Source organism: Coffea eugenioides, chromosome 2 (genome assembly GCF_003713205.1).
Source record: "Coffea eugenioides isolate CCC68of chromosome 2, Ceug_1.0, whole genome shotgun sequence".
Lineage (NCBI taxonomy): Eukaryota > Viridiplantae > Streptophyta > Magnoliopsida > Gentianales > Rubiaceae > Coffea > Coffea eugenioides.
The window spans coordinates 69,022,343-69,041,973 of NC_040036.1; the positions used below are offsets into that span (position 1 = coordinate 69,022,343).

At 35.3% G+C, this 19,631-nt stretch overlaps 1 protein-coding gene across 1 annotated transcript; it reads left to right on the plus strand.

Moving 5' to 3' along the window:
• Window positions 1-7,198: 7,198 nt before the first annotated feature.
• Window positions 7,199-18,255, plus strand: LOC113760106 (acyltransferase-like protein At1g54570, chloroplastic). Its single transcript, XM_027302677.1, has 15 exons — window positions 7,199-7,205; window positions 7,443-7,542; window positions 9,605-9,960; window positions 10,109-10,160; window positions 10,656-10,711; window positions 11,137-11,295; window positions 11,450-11,554; window positions 12,637-12,740; window positions 13,265-13,386; window positions 13,704-13,812; window positions 15,191-15,324; window positions 16,050-16,419; window positions 17,171-17,284; window positions 17,736-17,821; window positions 17,952-18,255. The coding sequence occupies exons 1-15, from the start codon at window positions 7,199-7,201 to the stop codon at window positions 18,253-18,255; spliced, it is 2,178 nt and encodes a 725-aa protein (XP_027158478.1).
• The last annotated feature ends 1,376 nt before the right edge of the window (window positions 18,256-19,631 follow it).

Here is a 19,631-nt window from a genome sequence, read left to right on the forward strand (position 1 = left end):
TAGCAATCCGGCCGGAACTTGGCCGGATTTATGGCCGGATTTCTGGCCAGATTGTGGTCAGAGAAGGCTGCTCTTTATGCGAAAAACTCAATTTCACCTCCAACAAGTCACATGCAATGCCAGACATGTGACAAGCACTTTGCAGCTGTAAATGGGAGGTGTAAGCCTCATTTCTTGACCACCTTTCATCTTTATATAGTCAAAACTTGCAAGATTGAAGAGAGATATACGGGAGAGAAACTTGGAGTTTGCAGAAATGTAGTTCTTCCATTTTTCTTAGTGTAGGATAGCTTAGTTAGTAGTTTATCCACTCTTGTATATTGGCTAGATTAGGATGAAGATGGAGATGAAGAAGGAGGAGTTGAAGCTCAAGTGACATGGGTTATCTCTTCTCCAACTCTTTATCTTTTGTATTGGATTCTTAAGTATGGTTAATATGCAAATTCTGGATTTTTGGTTTATTATGTGTCTTTTTTAAATTTTAATTTGCCTTGGTTGGTTGAACTTCTTATGATTTATTATTTGGCTATTTGATTGCTATTATTTGAGCAAGTTATTTTAGCACTTTGGCTCTTTAAATCATGATTAAACTGGTACTATTAATTGTGATTATCTAAGGTGTTGTTTCTGCAATGAAAATTGAGATTTAACACTGATTCAAAAAGTGCTAAACATAAGGAGTACACTCACGAGAGTAGAGGTCCACCTATGTGGTTTTAGTGATTAATTTCATATAATTTCATTGAAGATATGAACTTGTAGCTGATTTCATAACCATGCGAATAGGTATGGATTAGTTATAAGTATAGTTGATTCACTACGAAAGTAGGTTTCATATGCATAAGGAAATTACACCATAGCTAGCCTAGATAGTAGTATTCAATGATCCAAAAATGGCACTTGCATGAATAGTTAGGAATACCATAACCTAAGGAGTTTTCATTTGTTATTTTCTTGTATAAGTTCAGTAGGTTTCATTTCTTTTAATTCATTGATAGTCTAAATAATAGAGAAACTTTAATAGTGCTAGTAATTATTCAATCTTTCTCGTGGGATTGACCCGATACACGTCCTAAACTACTAATTTGACCTGTATACTTGCAGTCAAACGGGTGTAAATCGGATTTTAACTTGTACGTATATCAAAAGCCCGTCAATAGCCATATAAATTATGAATGTATAATGTCATCACACTAGTCCAATACTAGTTGTAGTCTTTTTCCATTTCCTTGTTAGTACAATGCAAGTGAGGACTTGTTGAGGTAAGCTAGTCCAATGCTAAACCCATAGGCCTCTTTGCAAGCTAGATTCATGTATTATGTGCCATCATTCCATTTTCATACATATATTTTTTTTTCTATTTTTAGGATCTTTTCTCATTTGCATATTATTTCCCCCAATTTTATGCCCCAATCCCATATGTGTTCAAACCATTTAATTTAGATTTGCATTTCATGTAGGAATTAAGAAGTTAGATAGTTCATTTACTTATTTAGACCAGAAAAGTCATCCTTTGAGTATGAAAATAGGCGATTATGGCTTTTCAGGGTTAACACCCTATTTGTCCTCTACAAAAAGGAAGATTTTGTCACAAGTTTTAGTTTCCTATACCCGTTATGTTGTACTCCCTTTCTTTGGTCACGCATCCTAACAATATAAAAATGCAAATGGGGCTATAAACAGTGAATTTTTGTCACAAGTTTTAGTTCCATATACTCGTTATGTTGCACTCCCTTTCTTTGGCCACGTATCCGAACAATATAAAACTGCGAATGGGGCTATGAACAGTGAATTCGGTCCCTCACTGGCACCATGATTGTGTGAGCATTTCCAAAATTTCACAGGAATGATCAATTTCAATGATCGGTGCCGTTGGAGCTTCCCATGGCTAGAATTTGTTTATGCAGTGTGCTTTGACTATTGTATTCTTTCATACCAAGTCTATCCTTGATTGAGTGATTAGTTAGCAAAAGGAAGCCTTCTGACCTTTCTAGGGTCATATTGGGTACTGCCTCTTTGATCACAGCAACAATGACATCACCAATATGAGCATATAGAAGATTGCTAGCTCCTATGATTTGAATGCACATCAATTCTCGAGCCCTGCTGTTATCTGCTACATTTAAATGGGTTTGAGGTTGAATCATATCATTTTGAAATCTGTCCTTGAATTTCACGTTCAAATGTTTGAACCGTATGGTGCCGCTATTCCTGACCATTAGTGCACTTTTGTGTGGCTGCTTCCTGTGCGTTTGATTAGTTTTTCCGCTTTGTGAGAGCACCAAGAAGATTGTTATAGAAGAGATCCTTGTTAAATTAGATTCCACAGTAGAAATCGTCTTCCACATTTTATATCCAAGGCTTTGTCTTCTGTCCAGAATTGCTGCGATTTCAGCTAGAAGGAAAAGATGTCTGTTATGGGTCACTAAGTATGTTGTTTATTGTTCTTTCTGTTCTCATTATACATACCATTCTTAGCTTCTTTTTTTTTTTTTGTGTTTGTTCTTATATGAATTATTGTTTACCTGCTGTTTCTTTCCAATTGGCAATTCATTGTCTGGTTGCATTGAATTGGTTTTCTGTTGTTGCTACTTATGTGCTTTCATCTATTTCTTTTTAAATTTACATGCTTAGTGTTCACTCTTATCATTACGCAAAGTTGATAGTCCTAATTTCATTATTACTTGGAGTTGATTGTTTTTGCTATGTTACTCTCTGGTTATATATGGAGTCACGATCTGCTTTCTATGATTGGTATATGTTGTCACATTACTTTTCTATGTTGATTAAATATTATATATATATATATATCTGTATTTACTTTATTCTGTATATCAATATGTATTTAGTTATTCTTATTATATATATTTGTTCACTATTCCATAGATATTGCGTCTTCTATTTCAGAAGCATAGATATCTGTTCATAATGGCTCCAAAAAGAAAATATGTTAGCTTAGAGGAACACTATCGTGAGCGAAATAGAAGGTGCCGTGACTGCTGTGGTGCAGCAAAATCACAAGAACTTGGTTATTCTATTACTTCATATTACCAACAAGTCAAAAATCTACTAAGAAATATCTAGTTGGTATTAGCATTAGATATCTCATTACATGCCTAATTTTACAGCAGACCATCCAACTGTATTCGTTTTGCTCCTCCAAAACCTTTTCAATGACAACCTGGGCAACCTCGCACCTTGCGCGAGGACCATATCAACAAGTACCTATGTGTGTGTATGTATACACGTGTGTGTGTATACACTAGGGAAGGGGAGCCCATGCATCATGTAGGAGTTTGGTGCCCATGATTTAAGGTAGTTAGTAGTTATTATTTGAAATAGTAGCATTGACCACTAATTTTTAATAAGAAAAAGAGAACCATGAAAAAGATTAAGGATAACTGTGTATTAAAATTCATAAGAATCAAAGATTACGTAAAAGTAGAACTTTTATTCCCTAATTTGTTTGCATATAGTATATAACAACATCATGTTGCAGCCGATACTAATATTTACATAAAGTCAAAGTAGTAGTTTATTCCATTTAATTTTTTATTACAGATGGTAGTAGTATTCTCTCCTATCGATTTTGTGCATCCGTTTGGATTGTCTCTATTGTTTTGTAGATAGGTTGAGAGTTGCAAAACCGTTAAATATATTATTAGAAACCACTTTTGCGTATAATATTTTTCCTCCATTATCTATAGTATGATGTTTGGTTGGGTACGATAGCAATGTAAGCTATTGGTTCGCTTTCGTTGCCTTTGTCAATACATTTTTTATTAATTGGATAGGTTTTAGAGTTAGTGTGATTGGTTGATAGTTGCATAACATTAGTGAGAACATATTTAAATACATTTTTATTAATTGGATATGTGTTAGTCGAACTATTGATCAACAATGATGACTTGTCTGGTATGTGGATCTGCTGTTGTAGGTTGGGGTTGAACGGGAATAGTAAATCTAGGGAGGTCAGAACATATGGATTTTTTGTTTCTATCAATGTGGGAGATGAAGACACATGGAATGAGTGGCCTGTCAATTTCTTGAAATTATTGGATCGGAGTAGTGTTGTCAATAATCCATAAATATTCAGTTTTGCTACTAGAATTTGTGGTCAAAATAGATTGAACTTTTGCATCGGAGATTAGTACCTTTTATGGGATAAGAGCAATTTGTTGAAAAATTCTATGTCTGCACTATAAATTAGTGCTCCAACCTTTTGTCTCTGTGTAGCAAAAATGCATTAGAAGAAAATGTTAGATAGAAAATTTTATTTTTACAAAAGTGGTTTTGGTTTACAACATGAGATTGAGGCAAAATAAAATTGAAATGAAAAATGTAATTATACTGTGAAAAAAATGTGAAACGGGAAAAATATCATTTAAGGTGTAGATGACGAATGGAATTTAGAAGTTGATTCCTTAAGTACTACTATTGAGTCTCAATAAGCAATGAAACTGATGCATATCAATACGTAAGGTGAAATGATACATGCCAACCACTATACTAAAAGTGATTGAAGTAGAAGTCGGAAAAGATAGAGTTTATTTTTAATGGTTCATGTTTTCATACATTACCTGACTGTTGACAAAGAGTAATTTCTAATAGTGTTCTCCATCTTTTGAGTACTATGATTTTTGTTTCTCAATCACGTGAATAATAGTACTCCAATTGCAAGTGAGATGCTGTATTTCTAACCACTCAAGTAAGTTACCAGTCATTGTTCGTCATTTGAATAGAATTTAGAGTAGTTATGTTACGATTGAAGAAATAGTAAATATGAAATTTGGAACAAAACATAATTAATCAAAGATTTGAATTTGAAGTTTGGATACGATGTAGCCAAAATTAGAATAAATTTCTCACTTATGAATTGGAAGTTGAAGCCACTGGTAGAAATTGTGCATCTAAATTTATTCATGTCAGTTGTTGGGTATTAGCATGAAAGGAATGAAAAGAACAAGAAAGCTATGCATAAATATCCTATACACTCATATTTTGTGAAAACAAAACACAGACATTGATGAGGATACATAAGGCGCAATGCATTTAAGTAATTACAGCAACATAAAAGCCATTATGACTTGTACCTACTAGTAAAAAGACCATACAGGTAACCTCACATTCCTGAAATGTCCATGCCTTAGAAAAATTCGCACTACATTTGAAAAAAAATACACCCGCATTTTGGTAAACACAAGAAAACACATTATATCATAAATTGTACTTTGCGCTATAACTACACTCCATACAACCTCATAATCCCAAAATGCCCTTGCCCATGCAGTTGAAATTCAAAACTATTTTTGACCAAAACTTGTTCTTATATAATATAAAAGATAAAGATATATACACACATATATATTAATTATAATTTTTATCTTTTTGAGTCTTATTTTGCATACTTGTGACCCCTTCAAAGGATTACTCTAGAATTTAGCAATTAATGCATTGGCACTAATTATGTCACGACCCGAGTCCAAGGGTTGGCCCAAGCAATTTTGGACCGAAATCCACTGATCCAAAATGGTTAACCCAAATTACTATGTAACTCAAGCACCCAAGTCCTTAAACCATTATTTTCCTCTTTCTCTTGCCGACGTGGGATATCTCATTCTCCCCATCTTTAGGATTTTGCGTCCTCGCAAAGCCGTTAGAATTCAAACTGTCCACTTGGTATCCCATTCTCCCCAACTTTAGGACCTTGTGTCCTTGTAAAACCCATCAGAATTTAAATTGTACGCTTGGTATCCCATTCTCCCCACATTTAGGATCTTGCGTCCTCGCAAAACCCGTCAGAATTTAAACGAACTCTAGACGTGGCCCCCGTTTGATGAACCATAGTCCATTGGTCTTGGCTCACCCTACGTAGAAACAACGTGAGATTCGCTCTGATATCAACTATCACAACTCGAGTCCAAGGGCTGGCCCAAGCAATTTTTGGATCGAAATCCACTGACCCAAAATGGTTAACCCAAATTATTATGTGATCCAAGCACCCAAGTCCTTAAACCATTTCTTTCCTCTTCTCTTACAGATGTGAGATATCTCAAATTAGACCTTGAAAGGATATTTAGCCCCTCCCAATGCCTCATTAGCTTTAGGTTTACATTCATATAAAAACATCCAAATTTGAAATGTTTTATGGTTAGATTAGGAAAATTTTGACTAAACCTCATAACTAGTTTAGTTTAGCTTGAAAGGATACCCTAGGTTCGAACTAATCGAATCTTTATCTACCCTTTCTTCAACCGTGATTTCCAAACTGATTTTCTCTCGTTAAGATTTGAAGTCGTCTAAAAGGGATTTTCTCATTTCTTTTACTAGAAAACACCTAAATTTAATACTAAGGGCGACTCCCTTTTTCTCAAAAATCCTTTTTAAACCATGTTTTTGGGCCCAAATTATTGCATTTTTAAAGTCCCATTTTAGGTCTTTTTCCCTTTATTTTTTGAAATAAAAAATCCATTTATTTCTTTCATCCTTTTTACTTAGGAAAATATTTCGCGAAAGCTCATCCCCTCCCAAAATTGCCATATACGCTATCCCCAAACATAGAACAGTACAGAAACTAGCTAAGACTAAAAATCAAGAATCAGCCAAGAATTATGTGCAACAGGATAAAACTCACTCAAATAAATACATTTGCAATAAGGATCGGACGGGCATACTTCACGACAATTGCATTCTTCTCAAACTTGCTAGATTTAACAAGCGTGAAGGTTAGAAGCTAAGTAAGGATTGTGCAGTGTCCTTATATGCAAACCTAGGCCAATAAACAGAAATATATATATATATATATATATATATATATATATATATATAAATTAGTCAAGCCTACACCAAGCAAATAGAAAAAAAAAAAAAAGAATGGCAGATCGACAGAAATTGAAAGAAATTACACTGTCATCAACACCCCAGAAATGAAGACAAAAGCTTAAACTTCCCTTCATCCCACTTAAACCTCGAAAAGATGGCAAATGCAAGAGAAAAACCAATAGCGGTGACTGTAACAACAGCCGAGGAATATAACTCCAAATATGACACCCTCCCAGTTACAATTTATTGACGTAATACCGTCAAATTTCAATTTTATCAAATACACCCTTAGTTTTTTGGAGTTTTGCCTATGCGGCCACTTAACTAATTAAAAATATTCTATTTTGAGGGAGGGATGAATTAAGTTGTACGAAAAATGGATGGTAAGTGAAAGGTCCCAATTACACTAAAAAAAATTTATTTTTATTGTTAAACACATCTGAACATGTTAAGTTCTAATTAAGTTCCTGATCTAATAAATCCCTTTTACCCCAATTTGCATCATGTCCATTCGATATCTATGCAAACATAAGCACATGGCATATCACATATATACGTTCGTTATCTCCTTGGATCACCGTTGATTTCGGTAGACTCATTGAATTTATCCTGTAATACAGCCTTATCATCTTCCACTAATCCTCAGCTGGCATTCTTTGAGCAGCGATCCTGGAATAATGGAGCCTATGCATGCATGATGTACGATAAATACTGTGCACGGTATGATGGCAAATGCATGTGCTGCTTGCCAATAAGCAAAACATAGCACCAGCCCTGAAGGCAAAGAATGCCCGGCACGTGATTGGTCTGACCAACAATGGTGCTATCATGTTGGCAACACCTTACTTAGTGCTACGCTACCTAAATCATGTCGGAGATGAGGTGAGAAGCACTTGAACAAGATAGGAGACAGAAAAGGTAACAAAAAGAAGAGTTGCAAATCGAAGTGTTTAGTTTCAAAAGCTGCAGAAATTTTCACAAAAGATTAGTTGGCTTTGTTGCGTCACCTGTAGAAATTCAAGTTGCAAGCACGACTTCCAGAAGAACAAATGGCAAAAGCTATCCATCTTCATTGGCATAAGAATCTCTTGTGAAAAGAGAGTCGTATGAGAAAACAATTTGGCCACTAAGAGGTCATTAATTCAGAAGAGGGAAATAGTAGATTTGCGTAGATGATCATTAAAAGCCTTCTATTTTGCATAAAATACAGAATTAGGGACTCTATTAACTTTGTCTCTTGCTTTCAGTAAAAGTTTTTTTAACTGAAGTAGGGAATCAAGAGCATTTACAGATACACAATCTTCTTGGAATCATTTCTCGATTTGAACGACAAATCTGGACAAGGAAACACAGTTTTGGAGTACGTATTTAGGGCTAAGAAAGAATGTTCTTTCGTCCAAGTATACTCCAAATACGAGGCTTCTACATGTTAATCCAAAGTTCAAAGATTATATTTAGGAGTAAAGCATCCAGAGAATCTTCAGGTTCATATCTGACACCAAAGCATTTAGATCGACACTTATCCCACTGAGAGGCAAGTTTGAAGGAGTGGAAACATCACCCTTTCTGGTGACACATTCTCAAGGTAAGGGGGTGACTCGTCCCCATACTAACCAATTCAAACTTCATAAATAATAAGAAAATTATCTCCTAGACAATTCAAAAGCAAAGGAATTAGGAAGCACAGCGAATTTCAAATGTAAGCCTTCATCAAGAAATTAACTATGAGGCACAGGATTTTACACTTGACACCTGACGAAAGATATTCTGATCTTTACGATCAAGATATCATGCGATCTTAAGGAGTATCAGATGGAAAATCCGCCACCTCAGAAATTGGGTATGCCAGATCCACAAAACAATTTCAGGGAAGGTAATAAATTTTGTCAAAGGACATTTGACAATTTCTAGAGCCAAGGAGGTAAAAAAGATGAAGGAAGAAGTTATACTGGAATTAAGCAAGGGAATAAGTTGATAATCCACAATTTTCAAGCAAAAACAACTCTAAACTGAAGACGTATGTATTGTTAAAAAAAGATGAATTTTGAACAAATGATCCTTATAAGCTAATGTGCAGCAAAATTTAAGCAGACCCAAATTTGTTTAAGAATTTAAAAAAGTAGATTATTTAAATTTGAGAAAAACATATTAACATGTGGCCTTTCTTACATGGATATCCTCGTAAATGTGATACACTGGTGATATGCATCATTACACAAATGAAAAATCAAGTATGATAACTCACACAACTAGCGATCTAATGTTGTACCTTAGCTCCACCATTTCAAAGAAGTCCAGAATGCCAGGAATTGCTAACTAAATCACTAAAAAAAGTGAATAAAAAAGAAGAAATCACTAGTTTCCTTACAGCACGCAAGTTCATTCAAGCTGTTATCATGGTTCAGAATGCATGCATACAATTCATATGACTACATGAGTAGGTATCTTTACCAATGAATTTTTTTTTTTTTTTGACATTTTTAAGCACGTTTTCAGTTACTCCTTTTCACAGTAATTTCGTTTTCTTGCTGGTTTCTTGTAAGCATGAAAAGTGTGACATATTTCTGTACTTTATAGGACTGTTAGGAGACAGTATATCAAACTAATTTGTACTAATTCTATACATTTTTCTTTTGTTGGCTTGAAAGGACCAATGTCATGTCTTTTTGAATCTTGTTGAATAATTTTAGATTGGATTTCTGGGACATATTGAAGGAAACATGGGATCAACAATAAATTCTTTTGCAGTATCACAGTTAGGTTCATTAATTTCAAAATTCAGATGGGATGCTTCAGTTAGGCATAGAAGTGTGAGTTCTAGGAAATTGATTAAGTTCAGGGCTGATTCAAGTAGGGTTTATGGAATTTCTGCAGCGAGACAGAATGAGAACATTGGGGATTTGAGTAGTTCTGGAAAGACATTGGCAGTAGATTATTTTGAAGGTAATGAGGGAGCAAATGATGCCGCTGAGATATTGCAGCCTTTGTGGGATGACGGATTTGGCACTCAGACATTTAAGGACTACTTAGAGATAGAAAAAGACATAGTTAGGCCAGATTACGGGCCACCACGGTGGTTTTGCCCCATTGAATGTCGATGCCCTCTAAAGGATTCACCTGTTCTTTTGTACTTGCCTGGTAACTTTTCTTGGGTATTTTATTTGAGTTCATTGTATTGCTGAGGGTTATTCGTTATGTAATTTTTTCACTCTACTAGCAAAGGAACTTGTGATTTGCAGAATTCTCATATGAAGTTGGAATTTTACTTTAGCTTTTGTGCGTGTAGGATTAGATGGACTTGGATTGGGTTTGATCTTGCAGCATAAAGCTCTGGGGAAGTAAGTTCTACTTAGAATCCTTATAAGCACATTGTTTGCGTAGTTTCCATTTACCAACTTTATCTTGTACTCCTCTCTCTGACATAAAGTTGGGAGGATCAAGCTCAAGCACCTATTGCGTTTTACATTGGTTTATTGTTCTGTCTAAATTGCACTAAAGATTTAAAGTATACAAATCCATTCTAGTATTATATAACCATCAGGTTCGCCACATTATGCTCTTGCTGCCAGCTTAAGCTTTACTATAGGTCAAACCAAATTAATGTCTTGTTCAACTCGGATGGTTATAGTTTTTGGAATTCAGTTTTATGTCCTTTTCTTTCTGCCTGCATATCTGCACCAGGAATAACCTATTCCCTCAATACTGTGAACTGAACTATTAGCCAACAGTTTCAACTATTACTATTTGCATAAAATTCATGGCATCATAATTTGATTTTATAGGAAGACAGAATGCCATTATTGTATTAACCAAAGAGGTTTGCCTGGATACAGGGTTTTTGAAGTTCGGTGCATGCACATTCCTGTTTTTGATCGCACGCCATTTCAAGGTCTTCATCTTAATTAAAAAGATTGATTTGTAGTATGTTGGCTTCCCGAATTACTCATACATGTTATACTTGTACTGTTGTGCATAAAAGGAGTTAGGACGGAAAGACTTTCCGAGCTAAGTACTGAGAGCATTCAGGAAAATGTTGGGTAAATGGAACTTCTGGAAGCATTGCATTTATGACTGCACTCTGACATAATGTCATCACATTCTTAACCATTATTCTTAGTCGTAAATCAGATTTTCATGGTCCTTAAAATTAGTGAACTGGATGTCTTTGGCATGTACTCTTTGCGAATTAAACTCTTGGGATTTTCACTTTGTTGCACCAATACTAAGAATGTTACACGTCTTATTTGTCGTACACTGTTGTTCTGGTTGCTTGTATGTTCTTAAGCTCCTAAAAGAAGTATACTACATATGCAGGGCTAGTAAACTTTGTTGAGAATGCTGTGAAACTTGAGAGTGCATCTTCTCCAAAGAAGCCAATCTATTTGGTTGCTGAATCTATTGGGGCATGCATTGCATTGTCTGTTGCTGCTCGTAATCCTGTGATTGACCTGGTTGTAATATTAATCAATCCAGGTTATTCAAGAAAACTATTTGCTTCTTATAGTCTTTTGGTAGTTCATTTACATCTATCTCCTGCTAGTGTTGCAGTTCATTTATGCCAGTCGACAGCTCATTACAAGTATGCTTATACAGCAATCACTAACAATAAGGTTGAATTGCATTGCAGCAACATCATATAGCCGGTCACAACTTCGACTTTTGCTCCCTCTCTTGGAGGCTTTGCCTGATCAACTTTGTACTAGGATGCCTTACCTTTTCAGCATGACTTCAGGTAGCCAATCGAGTATTTTGATATAATCTTGGCCATAATGTTGTACAAGCTCCCAATGAATTTTGCAACCTACAAAGTCTTGTTTTCTAGTTTATTTGAGATCTTAAAAAGTATAATTCTTCAAATCACTTATCTTGCTGGTACTATTGTAAGTTTAATGCTTGATTCGTAACCTGTAAACGTTGCAACTTGTTGACTTTTTACATACACTTTCGTGAAGAGAAGAACTTGAGATTGTTTTGAAATTTTGAATATGGTCTAAATTGGCTTTTCAGGCTTATGATTTGGTTAAGTTGAAACTGTGAAGGGCCTCTACACATTCGATGCTATATAGCAATACCTGATTGGAATTCTTACGCCATGTGTTTTATATTCCATCAGAAATTTTCCAAATGAAAAAAAATTTTCGGGATACAGTTAGGAGTTTTGCCAAGGTTGATTTCTTTTTAGAATATGAACAGAGAGTGAAGGGAAAATTTTGTGAGACAAAAGTTATTTCAAAGAAAGAAAGAAGAAGATTGTGGATGACAAAAATTACCAGAATAATGGAACACTTTAAGGCATGGTTCTTTGTAAGATTTGGTGATTTTTTATTTTGTTCTTCTTAATTTCTCTTTTAAATTTTGAGTTATACATATATATTTTAGTCCCCCACAATCAAGATCCCATAGGACAGCAGTAGATATGAAGATTTTTTAAGCACTAAACTAAAATTTGACACAATTGAAGTCTCCAATGACCAAAGCACTAGTGAAATGTGTCCCCTTATTATGTGAGGAAATATGTAGAATCTTCATATTTCGAGACATCTTCAGTGTCATAATAGAACATATCTGCAGTTCATACATCCCCGCAGTAACAGTACTGGATCATATCAACCTGTTTCTCCTCTAACATCTGACTTTCAGTAACGCTACCCTATGCACTTGATTTCTCAAAGACGGGCAAAAACCTTTTCTGAAGTTAGGAACTGCAGCAAAGTGCTCTGAGTGTTGTTCTTTCTTCCTTTTATTCTCTATTTGTAAAGAATTTTTTTAATTGAATATTCATACAAGATACAGAACGTTGCTTTCATGATCTAGGGGACTCGATCAAGAGGGCAATGTTGAATACAAGTGGCTTTTCTCTAGCCGAAGGCGCCAAGGAGGTTTTCAGAAATCTGGCTGCTTTATCACAACCTCTTTCTGTAAGAACAGAAACTTGCATCTGGTTATGCTGCATTCTTTTTTGGCGTTACATGGATTCTTTTCTTTCTGCATTCTTTTTGGCGTTGCATGGATTCTTTTCTTTTTAGTTTCTTCACGTTGACCTGTCTGTTCTGATTACTTTTGTGCATGTTCACCTTCATAAAGAAGTAAACTATATTGTAGTTTTGAAGTTTCCAAATGAACAAAAAAAAAAAAAAGATTAAGCCTGAGAGCTCATGAATTTCATGGATATGGATGATATCTGACTCTTTTTTGATGATATCTGACTATATGGATGATAGCAGCAGGGAAATCGTGTAAAATCTGACTCTTTTTTGACGTTAATGACGAATATGCATCACCCAGTAGTTTGGAAGATTGCGATATCTGGTAGATAATGGATCGCCAAAGTTGCTTGTCGGTTGTCGAGATGTGACCTTGTTCCCCCAAAACTGATTCTTAAGGTTAATATTCTTTGTAAAGGCTACAGCTTGCATTATGATCTTCTGCACTTCCTTTGAAGGGGTTAGCCGATATCATACCCGTGGAATTTTACACTTGGAAGCGGAAGATGCTTAAAACTGCTGCTGCTTATGCAAACTCCCGTCTCCATGCTGTCAAAGCTGAAGTTCTTGTTCTGGCAAGGTCTGCACATATTCTGGATCTTTAGCACTTTCATGATGCAGACATGTCTTCAGTCTTTATCTTTAATGTCAGAAATCTCCTGCATCATCTGACATGCCTGTTGCTTTGCTTCAATGATTAGCCAATTACGAATATCTCTCTCAGCATCTACCTTTTGCTTATTTATTTTGCATCCAAAATTCTTTTGGGTGCACTTGTACATGACACCATTATCATCTCTTTTTCCCTCTTATTCTTGTAAAGATGCACCTGTATTATACCTAACTGTAAATCTAAATGCCATCTCCCTTAGCTTTGATAGTCTTTCTGACTTTTAGTGGGAAGGACAATATGTTTCCAAGCGAAGATGAGGGAAGACGACTTTCAGATACTGTAGGGAACTGCATATTCCGGGGCTTCAAGGACAATGGCCACACTCTTCTATTGGTATACACTAATTGCCAGCATTCTCAAACTTATATGTCCCTGTATGAGAAACCTCAGTTCTTGTTAAGCTGGAAGCCACAGACTATTTGAAAAGTTTTTTTTTTTTCTCCTGGCCTTTCATTTGGTCTTATGAGCATATAGACATACCCTTCATTTCCTCAAAGATAGTGTTTGTCAACTACGCACAGCTTTTCTTTAGACAGATAGTTTCTTCCTAGAGAGACCAGGTGTCCTTAATAATGAAATGAAACTCCATTTAATGTAAGCTGAGATCATATATCATAACAAGAGAAGTTTCTAGAAGTGTTGAAAAGTGATTCTGTGAGCTGTAGTTATTTGCAGAGTAAACATTTGTAAGAGGAATTTCAAGAACCTGCTTGAATATTTGGAAGTATTTCTCTCTGGTTTTCTGTCTCCAATTGACTGTAGTAAATGTGTACAAAGTTAGGTAGTAACTTCAAAACAGGTCAGAACTCTTTGCCATCCAAGGCTGGTACCTATAAATAACTGAGTAAATATGGATACAATTTACAAAATAACTAAGTAGGACTTCATCTTAACCCTCACAAAATCAGTCCTAAAGAACCAAGCCTGCCTGGGGTTACCAAACAACATTATGGAAGAAACGGTCCGAAAGATAATTGTACAGCAGACGTCCCAAAGTAACTGGATACTGAAGTTTATATCACTTCCTTATGTTCATGGAGGATCATTCAAGGACCTGGAATTCAGGAAGCTGTGGAGCACTTAGTTTGGTATTAATTCGAGAGCAAATTCAGAACGTAACGTTTTTGAACAAATAAAAAGTTCATTCTTGAAGAAAAGTTGTTGACTATGCCTTATTACTTTCATTTAGTTACTAGGAGGATAAACCACCTGTTTATTAAGAATGATAGATATGGACAAATAACGTCGTCCAATATTGAATAAATACCATAATCCAGGATAAAATTGCTCGTGTACTTGATTCTTTGACAACTCTGCATGAGGAGAGTGTTTCTTACTTCAAGAGCTATGCTATGCACTGCTATCTAGAGACAGAAGCGTGGCCACCTTAATTTTCTCATGCTTTAAAGAACTCAAATTTCAGTTCAGAGTTAGAGTTAGAGTGGACAACATTTCCTAGTAATTTCAATCAGCTCTTTATTATCTTATACTTTTTCATCTCAGCCAGAATTACCTAATATTACATCAACTAAACTTCAAATTCAATTCAATATAGCATGAATTGTTTCAAAATTTAACTCTCTTTTAGCGCATTACATATTTTGCTGACCAGTCTGTGAAGTGGTTTTTAAAATTCCTTTTTTTTTTTTTTTTTGGTTGAGATGTGAAAGTTGTATGGTCTTAACGTTTCAGTTTACTAAATTTTTTGCAGGAAGGTACTGTTAATCTGCTGACTGTTATTAAAGGTACCGGTCACTACCGTCGTAAGACTAAGCGTGATGAAGTCTCAGATTATGTGCCTCCTAGCTTGTCAGAATACAAGTTGGCCTTCGACAAAATTCTCGGGTATGTGGAATAAAAGACACTAAGTTATTTTGATGTCTAGATACTATAGATGTAGCCTCATGAAACTTTATTCTACTAATCAGGTCATGCTTAGATCAAGTTCTGTAATGTAACAGCGGAACTTGAAGTCCAAACTTTCAGCATGTCAATGCCAAATGAACATAAATATAGAATTCATCCTTTCTTTTAATGTTGAAAAAAGAATAACTTAGTTGATGACAAACTTGGATACATGTTACACAGTGTCAATTATGGAGGAGTGATAGCTTAGATAGGCGTTCTAGTTTCCAACTATAAAGTTTGAGAAGTGCGAAACTATTTCTAAATCCAACATTCGAACAACAGGCCATAACAGATATACAGTGAAGCTTACGTTATTCATTTTTTGTTCACCTGAAATTTCACAGATAAAGTTTATGGGCTCAACAGTTTAATAGCTATCTGTTTAGAGAGCAAAACATGAACTCTGATTGCTTTTCTTGACGTGTTCAACAACTAGGACTAGTAGTCATTTCTATTGCAAGTCTATACTGGGATGAATTTATTGTTTAAATGCACAACAGATTAGATTCAGAATAAAAAAATCCTGATAAAATGTCCTGGCACCTGTCAAGCATTCTGATTAAGCGAAATGAGTTATAGTTTCCTAATGGAATTGGCTTCCAAAATATGTGGTTCTTCCTTGGCGCTTTGTCATCTCCTTGATTTAATCACATGAAATGCAGATACTACCGTCTTGCAACTAGTCCAGTGATGTACTCGACATTGGAAGATTCAAATATTGTGAGGGGTCTGAGAGGAGTTCCTGATAAAGGACCAGTTCTCTTAGTTGGTTATCACATGCTTCTTGGAGCTGAAATTTATTCCCTGGTCGAAGGATTCTTGAGAGAAAAGAATATGGTTGTCCGCGGTCTATCACACCCTGAGATGTTCACTAAAAATTTTCGATCCAAGTATGCAGAGTCTTCCAACTTTGATTTATTCGAAGTCTTTGGTGCATTACCTGTCTCAGAAAGAAACCTCTTTAAGTTGTTCTCAGCTAAATCACACGTTCTTCTCTATCCTGGTGGTGTGCGTGAGGCCCTCCACCGTAAGGTAAGGTGCCGTTATAATATCTTTTTAACTCTGTATGAAGAATTTCCTTTTTCGTTTTCTTCAGCCAGTTGACAGATTTTTCATTATACTTTTCTTTCTCCATTATTTACTGGGATCTACCCATAAGAAGTGTTGGTTTATGCTGAATAATCAGGCATGTTCAACTTTTGTATTTTTTTCGCTTATCCTGCTTAAGTGACTCAAACAATAGGCCTATGTTTCAGCCCAACAATGTTGGAAACCTGAATTTTTAAAACCAATAAGAAAGAAAGCTGTAGAACCAATTTCTCAGAAAGCATATCGTCCAGTGATGGCTGTAATGTAAGATCAAAAGGCTTCTTCTAATTGATCTGGAAGACCTTCCTTGGGGTATCAAGCCCCCTTTTTCAATCCACACAAGTAAATGAAACCTCTCTCTATATTTTTAAGTAAAATGATGTCTGTGATCAGATCAGATAACCTTTTTGCTAATGTCTGTGAAACCTTTTATTTCTTTCTTCGCATACATTAACCAAATTTGGCTTGGTCTAAACATGTTAGGAGTGGAGGCTTTCTCTATTAATTCTTCCTCTTGCAGACGGCCCTGTTCCTTCTACTATTCAATCTTTTCTGAGCACATCTTCAGCTAATATGCAGCTCTTATATGAATATGAAATATTCAGGCACCACAGCATTGCTCATAAGTCGGGTTCAACCATTAATGAGTAAGATAAATCTGACCTTTCTATCTCATGTTTTTCTGTGTTCCAAGGGCGAAAGCTACAAGCTATTTTGGCCTGAGCAACCCGAATTCGTTAGAATGGCTGTAAAGTTTGGGGTAACAATTGTACCTTTTGGAGTTGTTGGGGTAGATGATATTGTGGAGGTAAGCTTACTGTGCTTCACTTAATTTGGCCTCGCACTCTTTTTTTTTTTTTTTTGATGCTCAGTCACAATTACTTCCATGAGGCAAAGAAATATGAAGTTTTTTATGTCAAATTAGCATTAGCATGGTAACATGAACTTATACTCATTGTATTGACATGACATCCATATCAGTTTAACAAACAGAGAGCAAAATAGAGGTTCTGATTTCAGAATTTTTGTCTTAAGATGGTAGTAAGTATAAAGGACAATACGCCCTGTTGCATACTTGAATTTGTCCAGAATAGGTTGAAAGCCACGATTTGTTATCCCTAATCAGTGTATTCCATATAATCCTGAATCTTTATGTGTAGCAGAACCCATATTTCCATCAGCTTTGCGGCCTTATATGTCATAAGAAGACACCATCAGCTTAATATCTGTATAGACTAATTATTCTTGAAATTTGGCAGTTATTCCTTGACTACAATGAGCAAATGAGGATTCCATTTCTGAACCAGCAAATAAGACAGCAAAATCACAAAGCTATAAAGTTGAGGTGAAATCTCTTTTATGAGTAACATCTTTGACATCCTGCCACATTTCCATCATATCCATATTACAAAATTTTATTTGCATTGTACAATATCGACTTATTTGTGTTCATCTCAATCTATATCTGGATCCAGGAACCGAATTGAACGAACTGGGGAAGAGGTCTCCCACCAAGATTTGTTTGTTCCAGGCTTTTACCCAAAGATCCCTGGCCGGTTCTACTTTCTGTTTGGGAAACCAATAGAGACAGAAGGCATGAAGGAATGTTTGAAGGACGAGAAATTGACTAAGATATTATACAAGAAGATAAAGTCTGAGGTAGAAAAGAACATAGCATATTTACTTGAGAAGCGAGAGCAGGATCCCTATAGGAATATCTTGAAGCGAATGGCATACCTCTCTATGCATGTCGATCATGTTCCATCATTTGATACATGAAAAAGGATTTTCATACCAATTAGACTATAAAAGGACAATAATAAGCCTATGAAGATGTTCCCTTTTTATCTACGTTGTCTGTTACATGCATAATCATTAGATTTTCCAGCAGAGAAGTCTGAAATCAAGACAGCAGAAACAAATGATACTACTCTTCTACACATTGTTTTCAAGAAATCAGGCATGCTTAGCCGAATGATGAGCAGCTTTTTTCTTTTTCTTTTTTTTCTTTTTTGGCATTTACTTATTGTTAAGGGTACCTTACCATCAATTGAATAATCTTCCTAAGTTATTGAAGAGAAGATGGATTGCTGAGGCAACATTGCTTTCAAGTGTTAGCCTCTTGAGATGGAATTCTTGAGCCAAATAAGTGCCTTCATATTAGTCCCTAGCCCCATATATAAAAAGCTCCTTCAGTTGATGATTAGCTTAGACCAGCTGAGAAAAACTCTCAATCAAGAAAACATTAAGCCCTCAAGACAAGACTTAATATGATTTCAGAACTTGGCATAGTTTAGAGGCTTTCTGTTGCTCTCATAATCCCTCCATATAAATTTCTAATCATGAATTAAGTCATGGCATGTGCAGGAATTGAGACATAAATTGAAGGCAAGACTTCTAAAAACGTACATTTGGAAGAGGAACTTAATAATTTCGGTAAAAATTTTGAGGAGCGAAATCTTACTTTAGAATGATGTCATTGAAATATTTTTATCTTCAATAAAAAAAAAGGGAAACAAAATACAATTTTATTTTATTTTTTGAATCTTGGAGGTGATTGCCCCTATCCACGCCTTATATGTCCAATGAACCGAATGAGTTTCAGAGATGAAACCAAAACATGGTGATTCAATGCATTTGTATTAATGCACTGATTAAATACTCTCTCCATCCCAATTTACTTGTTATAATTATTAAGGGAAAATGCCCCTAAAAGGAATTTAGAACTTAATTATAATTAGAACTTAAGCAAATATGATATTAGAACTTAATTTATAAATTCCGTTTGGATTAGCTGTTTTTGGGGGGATGTTTTTGAAAAATTTTACTGTAACAGTGTATATGAAAAATTTTTACTATAAAAATTTTTTGAAATATTTGATATATTGTATGGATGAGATATTTTTTAAGTTATTGTGTATTACTAGAGGTGGCAAAATGGGCGGGATGGGCGGGATTTGCTTGGGTTTGAGATGGAACCGAGTCATATGGGTTTGGTACCAACCTTACCCATATGTGTTTTGGGACTAACTTGGGCGGGATCATTTTGGGATGGGCTTAGATTGATCCCGCCCAATACCCAAATCCATTTTCTACATATTTTTTTTCCTTTAATTCATTTTTTATTTTTATATAATTTTAATATTTTTGATTTA